At 33.7% G+C, this 9,889-nt stretch overlaps 1 protein-coding gene across 1 annotated transcript; it reads right to left on the bottom strand.

Moving 5' to 3' along the window:
* Positions 1 to 466: 466 nt before the first annotated feature.
* LOC131932460 (uncharacterized) lies at positions 467 to 6,960 on the bottom strand. The gene is made up of 8 exons (XM_059289367.1): positions 6,209 to 6,960; positions 5,139 to 5,192; positions 4,354 to 4,413; positions 3,586 to 3,672; positions 3,070 to 3,165; positions 2,492 to 2,560; positions 2,252 to 2,326; positions 467 to 1,386 (listed from the first exon to the last, which is right to left on the bottom strand). The coding sequence occupies exons 1-8, from the start codon at positions 6,637 to 6,639 to the stop codon at positions 528 to 530; spliced, it is 1,731 nt and encodes a 576-aa protein (XP_059145350.1). The 5' UTR covers positions 6,640 to 6,960; the 3' UTR covers positions 467 to 527.
* Positions 6,961 to 9,889: the final 2,929 nt, after the last annotated feature.

Below are 9,889 nucleotides of genomic sequence, written 5' to 3'. Positions count from 1 at the left end.
TATCCTGATATATTAAAAACTAGCACATTATCTGAGCAGTATTATATTTAGTTATTCTTTAATAAAAAGCATCATTATTAGCATTCCTAATAACCCCTTATGGAGTATAGGGCACCAACACACCTCTCCATCATACTCAGTTTTGGGAGATTCCTCCAAGCTGGGTCCATGACTTTCCGGCTGCTTCTATTTCATTGACAGCTGACCTTTTCCATGATTATTTTGGACTTCCGTTCTTTCCTTTGTGATTCCAACAAAGTGTGTCAAATCCATCCTCATTTTGTGCTTTTGTGTTGGTTTTTATTTTGCAAAGATTAACTATAACAAATTCTTTGTAACATAAAAAGTAGTTACAATAAATTTCCAGGCCTACTAAGACTGTAAGACAAGGATTGTTCAAATGATCAAAAATAAAACAGCACAGCATAGGATACAATCTTGAAAATAAAGCAGAACAATTATGGAAAACAAATCAACATACTTTATTATAACAAACCATGCTAGAATTAAATATTTTCTGAAAAACCTTACGATTCCTGCTGCAACTTTTGCAGTTTTTCAAAAGTAAGTTCCAATTGCCTCCTAGCTACTTTAGGATGTATAACTATATCATCTTCCTCCACTCCAAATTTTTCCTTTAATTGCTTTTTATAATATCGGACAACTTGGAACTGTTTCCCTTTTTCTATTGTAAGATCAAGTAATAATTTCTTATTAAGGCTGCTAGTCTTCCGCTGCTCAGCCAAAAGAACATTCTTGTCACGTAATTGATTACGCAACCTGTTCAGCTTCTTATTGGCATCTAAAAATTTGTAATTTTTCTTCAATTGATTACACTCTTTCCTTACCTCCACACACCTTTTCTTTAACCTTTTGTAATTAGACATCAGGTTTTTGTAAGTTCTCCTGTAGTTTAAACATCTTTGGCACTCTACTACACACGTCCTCTCTGTTCTCTGAGCTGGGATCTCAATGTCTATCGGAGTATCATCAACACGAGTTTCTCTGTCAGTGTCAGGTGGAATTTTTTTTGCTAGATTTTTAGGAGTTTTATCCTTTTTGACAGGCAGGGGTTTTTTCCTTCGTCTTATGTATGTGAAAAATTTAGTTTCCAACAAGCCGATAATTCTCCGCCAATTACTATTAATGTTCGTCATGTAAAATTCCATATGTTTAATAAAGTCACGAATTCTAGTGAACAGCGTTTCTTCACGAGCTGTGATAGGCAATTCATGCTTCTGTATTTCAGAATGGATGTAATTGGCGACATCATCTGTGAACCTATTCTTGCATAACCAGGCAACGTTGCCCAGTTTTAGGTTTGAGATTTCTATGTCCTTATACTGCTCAATGTATTCAGCAAACTCCTCTATTGTGTGCTTTTTTCTGCAAAAAAAAAAGGTGAAAGGAAATCACACAACTTAAATATCAGCATACTTAACAAAATATGAAGAATTGTTCCATAAACTTAAAAGAAGTATTTATTAAACATTTTTTGGAGAGAATAATATACAATCATACAACTGAACACTGCTTAAAAAGTATTATTTTAAGGAATTGTTCTGTATGTTCAAATGGGAATATTTTTTAAACAGCTGGCATTGCAAGGAGGTAGAAAAAGTACTGAAGACATAGTCAATGATATGATTCAGCTAGGATGTTTGTAAATTTTAGATTAGGCACTGGACTGATTGTGTTTTTACATTAAATTCTCTTAAGCGCTTTTATGGATACTCTACTTCTATAGTGTTATTTTTAAATAAATTGGTTTGGATCAACAGAAGATCATAAATAGAATTGAAGTATAAAACCATATTTCAAAATTAGTATTATTATTAGCTCCAAGTTATATCCTATATCAAAAGTTATAAGACCTGACTGAGTTTCTCATGCATTCATAAGTTATAGTTATAGGTTCTAATTCAAATTGCTTGGTTATATATTTACCATTGGACAGTCGAGTGGGTTGGTAGAGCTAATGACTGCTAAAGCAAAAGTCTTGAGTTTGGATCTTGGGTATAAGCCATTAGAATGTCCTTGAGTCAACTCAGCTCTGATGGGTACCTGCCTCATGTTACTGCTGAGGTCAAAGTAACAGGTGAACTCTACTTCATCTGCTCCATATAACACCACGTTAGAAAGAGTAAATTCACCACAAATAAAGCATGTTAATAGCTTAATTAAGACAATCGGATACATTCGAGAAGATAAGGAACCACATGATAAAAATAAAATGAACTGGAGTCTTTACTTCTTTTCTTGGGAATTTGAAATACCGCTAGATGTGCCTTCCTGCTGCTGAACATCATTTGCTTCAATCTTAACTCTGAAATGTATATGATGAACATTACTTGACTTCATCAAGAGTGTGAAAAAATCATTTTAATGAGTCCAAGTCCTATTATATTATTGATAATAAAAATGAATCTACTAAAGGTACTTAAATAGATTTGTTCTGTTACATAATTTATAAGGTGAATGTAATACTTACTCTGCTTCATCTGAAGGTCCTGTGGTTTCACTTTCACTAGGGCACTCATTCTTTATGTCGTCATTTAGACTTTAAAAAAATAATATGATAAAAAATAGAGAAGACCATTTTTTTTTTCAAATACTGGAAGTGGAATGTGATGCAATGTTTCTGTCATTAAAGTAAAGAAAAGGTAATGGCAGGTTTTTACAGGTGATAATTATAAATTTCAAAGAAATATTACTGCCAATAACAAATAAACAACAAGTAAAATAAAAAACTGAAATGCAAGCTTTCTGTTTTAATACAACTGTTCAAATTTTTGGTGGTTACTGTTTTAAGCTAAATAAAGGATTGCCTTTAAAAACTTATAAAGTATTAAAGTGAAATATTAATAGCAAATTTAAAATGAGCCTACAAGTTTTTCTTTTAGTGATAGGGTACTAACCTACTTACTTTATAAATATATTATTATACAACTAAACTGTATTAATTCTATTTATTTTTCTGTTTATTTTTTTATTAATGAGATTATGTTAATTATTTCAAAATGGTAAAAATAAATAATAAAAAACATGAAACTCAAAAATTAAACATACCCCGGTGATATACTTTTCTCTGGTGAATTGATAAGCGAGTTGTGGCATTCTTCCAACAATGATGTATAGGGTTTTGTGCAATAACTGTGTTCTAGGCTAATTTAAAATGAAAAAAAAAAATGTTAATCTTTGTCAAGATGTACATAAAAATAAAGAAAAAAATTGTCAATTTAAAAGAAACTAACCAACAAATAAAATAAAATGACTATTTATTTCTAGTATAAAGGACTAAAATCTTGGTATATCTAAAGTAATGAGTAGTGTTAGAAAAATACTGATGCCAATTTGCTTTTATGTTTTTGGCGTCTATTTTTTAAAACTGTCAATTAACTATCAACTACACTCTCAATCAAATCCTGGTTATTCTTTATATATAGATCGAGAGTATGTAGGACATCTCTGAATCTACAAGTTCTGACAGATAGCAATCAGCTTATGAAAGACAAGTAGTGATTTATTATTATACAAAACTGGAAAAAGAATTATTTGATAACTTAGAAAAATTTAAAGTTTTACCTGTAAAGGTTTTCATGCTGATTATTAACTTCCAAAATTTCAGTTTTTTCTTGATCAAAGGGAACTTCGTGTTTCACCCGAAAGATCCTGAAATAAAACAGATAATAATTTGTTTATTTTATAAACTGGTCACATATTTGTAAAGCAGTATTTTGAATTTAGGAACAGGGGGGGTTGCCAGGTAGAGCATTTGACTCCTATCCTGAAAGTCTATTGAATTAATTGAGAGTTCAATATTGTCCCTGAGTCCACCCAGCTCTCAAGGGTAACTGACTGATATTTAGGAAAGTAAGGATGGCTGGGCAAAGTGCTGACCACACCTTTATACATATGCTGAGGTCAAGAGACATAGGAACTCTACTTCATCTGCCCTATCAGGTATGAAAGGGGAACTTTACTTATTTAGCATATGAAATAGGGTGTGGCGAGCAGCTTTTATGGAGTACCACTAAGAACCATTCAATCCGATATTCTGACTAATGCTATAAAAGATTTACTGATTTAAACTAAGAGCAAATCTGTAGGAGGACCTTGAGCCCATCCAGCTTGAATAGGTACCCAGCTTGAGTTGGGGAAATGTTAAGGCAGCTGACATTAAATAGTTGTCAGGTAATACCATCCCCATTATCAGCCCAAGTTGGCTATATTAAAAAAGTAGTAATAGCTAATATTTATGACTTAATTTTAATGTTTTTTTAAGGCTTAATAACTAAGCAATAACATAAACAAAGATAATTTTTAAAAAAGTAAGTGAGTTTAGAGCAGTACTTGATGGGATAAGGTTGCTGTACTTTAGTCGTGTGGCCTGTATCACAGTTGTCATTAAATCTGCAAAAAAAATTTACAGCAAAATCACCGCCTGTTTTTAAGGAAATATGCTGATACACACAGAACTAAGCCAAAAAAAAAAAAAAAAAAATCAAAAGCCACATTGATTAAATTAATCTGGACACTATGATGAATTAGATAAAGTCGAAAAAACCGAGTCAGTAAAGTAAGCAAAAATATTTTCAACTGCAATTTATACATGAATGTGACCAATGAAAATGATACTAATTAAAAAAATTACCATAGATTTAAAAGAATTATACATATACACAAATTTACTGTCTTAATAATGCAAAACCAGAGAATAGCCATTTAATTTATTGACCAGGGGCCAGCAAACTTGCCATTCACAAGTTGGCAGTTTGGCAGTACATTTAACATAAACATGATACCTTCATGTAATGATGTGGTTTAGGATTATAAAGCACTTTAATTTCTTATTTAATGAAAGCAAGTGACAGCTAAAAGTACAAAGTTTTTGCTTCAGTAACAATATCTTTATTTCTCCTGACAGTATTAATTGCATTTGAGAATGTTATTCCTCCAGAGGCGTAGCGACGATGGGTGTGGGTACATATGTCAATTTAGTAATAACTTAATTAACAAGTAGCAAAGGTAGTTATTAATTTATTAGCAAATCTACATACTTAATGACTCTTGCCTGCTTATATTGCTTAACATGGGAGTAATAATATAACAGCCTTTGATATGGTGAAGAACGTTACCTCACTGGATCCTTTAAAGACTGAGGGTTCATTCTCACTTCAGATTGTTCCATTCTAAAAAAAAGAGTCAAAAAGAAATTATTAATATTAGCATTAGTCATTAGGCTCTAATGTTTAGAATTTATATTTAACTTAATGCAACAAGCCTGCCGGTTGCTTGTAGCAACGCCAGGGGTTTGTTCTGCCGATACAAAATATCGACTTGAAATATTGTCCCACTAGGACCTAGGTCACTAAATCTATTAATAATAGGTTATTATTATTATTAATACCATAGGCCTATAATGATTTAGTAATGATGGCATAATAAACATTATTGTTTAGGTTTAGTTTAGTATTTAGACTTAAGTTATTAATTATTAGTTAAGACACTAAGAATTTAGTTATAGAGTAAACTTTAAAAGATCTAGATCTACTCTAATTATTAAACTAATTATTAAACTCTTACTTACAACTTCTCAGTAAAGACTGGCTTGATTTAACTACTTGATTAGTTAAATTTAGCTGGGTTGGCATAAGACTTAGACTTTACTTAGTTTACTATTACTTAATTAATTATACTAGAATCTATATTCTATAACATAAAAATAATTAATAATAATCATTAATTTAATTAGGCTTATTATACTATTATTACTATTAAATTTAAAATCTATGACTATGTGGCGAGTAGTACTGGCTATAGTGATATACTAAAATAAACTAGTTCCACATTTCAGATAACTGTATGCAGAGCCGTTTAGAATAGCTGTTCACTGTATGCTCATGACAGACTCGCAAAATGGTGTTTTAGAATGTGACATTTTACCCCGGTGAGGGGTCAAAAAGTCACCTACTTGGGGTAAAAAGTCACAAATTTTAAATTTTATATGGTTGAATCTATCTGATCCCAAAAACATTTTTTTTGCTATCGAAAATAATGTCCCTTAACAATCATGAATATTAATGAATGTTTAGATGATATAGGCCTATATATATATATATATATATATATATATATATATATATATATATATATATATATATATATATATATATATGTAAATGAGGACCAGATGTGTAATTATTACAGAGATAGCTTGTCCTTGTGACGTTGCCTGAATGCCTTTAGCCAATCCTCTCCTGCAGCTTTCGCAGAGGACCAGGATTCTGGCATGGGAATTTTGTTGGCGACAGCAGCTTCATAGGCTAGTTTGCGTAATTCTCTCAGATTGAGGCCATAGTAGATTATAGAGGCTTCAATGATGTAGTCTAGCAAAACTTGTTCTTGCTCATCTGAGAAGATGCGCTTCTTCTGCGTACTGTAGCCGAAAGTTGCCTTCTCAATGTTGCCATCTGTTTTGTGCAGCTTTACATAGCGTTGAAGGGTCTTATAATTGACCCCACAGTCGGATGCAACTTTACGAAGCGACTTTCCTTCAAGATAGGCTGCAACTGCCATCTCAATGGCATGTTTCGTAAATGTTCCTCGTGTTGTCTTGCGCTGGTATTGTCTTGGCATGATTCTGTGAACGCCTTATAGTAATTCAAAGATACAATCTAAACACAAACAATTCAGTGATTGCATATGTAATGAATGGACTATAAGGTTTATTATTACTGAGTAAAATTATATATTTATTACTACTACTACTTGACTTGCCTATTATTATCTTATTCACTGTATACATGCTAGGGGAATATAATGATTAATAGTAATAGTGACATTAGGCCTAATCAGTTGGAAATTCAAGAAAGAAAAAAAGAGAAACATATTTTGCATTTTTTGTACAAAGTAGTCTTCTTTTATTAATGACCGTGGTGAAAAGTCACACAAAAAAAAAGTGTGACATTTCACCCAAGCAGGGGCTTGTCATACTAGATTCTAGATCTAAATGATCAACCAACACTTTCAAATCGATTTCCTCAGAAGTAAAGTAAAAAACAATCAATCCAGACTGACGTTATAATATTATATTAACTTAAATTATTAATATTATTATTAGCGATGCTCATTAAATGTTAATTCTCATTATTTTTCCATTTAAACATTACCAATGAAAAATATAGATCAATAGATTAAACACTTTAATTGATGGCACTAGCTCATTTGGAGCTTAATTAAATTTATTTGCGACCCACGGCAGTTCAGAGAAAAAAAATTCCGCGACAACCTCAGATCAGTCTGAAGATGGGAACTTTACAGTTTCGACAAGGCAGCCCATTTGATTTTAAACATAATGTGCAGCTATATTTATTATTTGATTTCGTTACCCCATTTCTATTATTTGGCCTACCCCCCAAATTAATATTTAGGCCTACGAATAGCTAACGGAGTATATCGTTTTTTTGTTGATTTAGATCTAATAGATTTTGTTAAAAAATGTCATCGCATTAAAATTAATCACCCGAGAGCGTGCAAAATGCTTTCCAGACTTTTTTCTCCGGGGGGCACTTGAAATCTTCGGGGGGGGGGGGGGGGGGTAAACTTTCTTCGGGGGGGCGGACACTGTTAAAAGTATATATTTTCTATATAAATTAAATAAATTTAATTTCGTTCGGGGGGGGGGGGGGGGGGGGGGGCGGTAAAAATTTTTTGGGAGGGGCTTTGCCCCCCCCGAAGCGATGCCTGGAAGAAACTCTGTTTCAGACATCGTCACGGGCCACGCGCGGCAGACGGCTTGCTCGCTCGCGCTGTTTTGTCAGCGAGCGTAGAATCGTCCGCCACAGCACACGCATGTCCTATTCCATGCAATCTACTTATTTACTAATTTGTAATGTAAGCCCAGGACAAAGGCTAAAAACAAAGTGAAATTTACAAAAATTAATTAGGCTAGGCCTATAGTATAGTAGGCCTATACATTACTATACAAAACTCCAAGTTGACCAATTTTTATGTTTGGTCTACGTTTTCCTGGCATAGACTACTATCAGCTAAAAATAATTTAAATTGCACAGAATAACCACCATTTTTCGCGAGATTAGTATTTTTAAAGTTAATGTTGAGATTAACTTGAACAAAGCAAAAAAGTTTATCCAATCGTATGCCAGGTTAGGTAGCCATATTGTTGTTAGCAACCGGCCACTCTTTTAGGTTTGTGAGCATCGCTAGTTACTATGGCTTGAGAATACAAACATTGCATGAAAACAAAAAAATAATGAAAGATGCAAGCAAACTTACAGGATTCTGTTGATTAAATTTCCCACTTAGTCAATGAAATCAAGAACATAAGGTTCTGAAGTCAGTTCCGATTCAGAGTTAAAACAGGAAGTGAACTCCAAGCAGGGTCAACGACTAAAAATAGTAAAAACCATAATTTTCTTGATGAAGGAATGAAAAAGTTCTTCAAAGGCAAAAACTTACTGTGACTTTTCACCCACACCTGGTCTCCTCTCCTACTAGATCTATGTAATTCAACTTGTGTATATTATGTTTGCAAACATATTGCATAAACAATCTTTTAAAAAATGCGAATTAGCAAAAACATAGCATGAAACTAAATTACAAGATAATACGTTAGCCTTAGAAATCATTTATGACGTCCACCACACGGAGAAGGGGGGGGGGGGGGGTACGAGTCCATTTAACGTCCACATGATGAAGTTAACAATGATGTACTTACATTTTAAAACAAACATACGGCCATTATCCTATGATTTAAAAAGCAAAATTAAGACAATAGCGCTTGTGTTTAAACAACAACAACAAAAAAACAACCATATCAGCGTGTTTATTAATATAATATCACACAATTTATAGATTACCTGCTCGGCTGGGGGGGGGGGGGGGAGGGGGAGGGGGTAATCACCATGACATTTACCAATATCATCATCATAAGAAAGAATTCGTCGAAAGTGAACGGGGGAAGGGGGGGGGGGTCTAAAATTCTAAATTTTTACGGACGTTATAAATGGTGACCCCCTAATTTCGTTTTTAAATATTTACAATTTTGGGGACATTAGCGTGTGTTATCTTATTCGTGTTATCTTTTTCGCGCACGCCTTTTTTCATGGCAATCATGGTGTCAGTTCTTCCAGGCATCTCTTCGGGGGGCGAAGCCCCCCCCCCCCCCCCCGAAAATTTTTTACCGCCCCCCCGAACGAAATGAAATTTATATAATTTATATAGAAAATATATACTTTTAACAGTGTCCGCCCCCCCGAAGAAAGTTTACCGCCCCCCCCCCCCGAAGATTTCAAGTGCCCCCCCGAAGAAAAAAGTCTGGAAGAAACACTGCATGGTGTTGACCTTTGCATTCACTGGCTTGTATCCAGTTTACATTAATATACTACTCTCCGCCACAGTTAGAAGTAATCAGTTGATTTGAACAATGGGGAATTAAATTAATTTCAATGAAAAACAATCTTCAAGAACGAAATGAAATGTATATAATTTATATAGAAAATATATACTTTTAACAGTGTCCACCCCCCCCCCCGAAGAAAGTCTACCGCCCCCCCCCCCCACGAAAATTTCGAGTGCCCCCCCCCCCCCCTGGAGAAAAAGTCTGGAAGAAACACTGTTTACTACCACTTTTCTTCCAGAGCATTGTAGTTTTTACTATTTTTGGCAGATTATTTCCTTTTTCTTATTTCAGTGGCTTCTCATTTTCAGGTGACAGATAATTTTATCTTTAAAAAAAAATGTACAAATTACTTTCCTTAACGTGGCAGATGATTAAAAGAAGTAACTGCTTGGAAAAAACTTTATCCCCCCCCCCCCCCAGCGCCGTGTAGCCGGCAGAAGATGCAAAATTTAATGACCTAAATAA

The sequence above is a fragment of the Physella acuta genome, unplaced genomic scaffold, assembly GCF_028476545.2.
Source record: "Physella acuta isolate Inbredline_101_S28 unplaced genomic scaffold, ASM2847654v3 ptg002182l, whole genome shotgun sequence".
In the NCBI taxonomy this organism is placed as follows: Eukaryota; Metazoa; Mollusca; class Gastropoda; family Physidae; genus Physella; species Physella acuta.
Note: the sequence above shows the minus strand (reverse complement) of the source record. Positions and strands in the feature narration are given on the sequence as shown.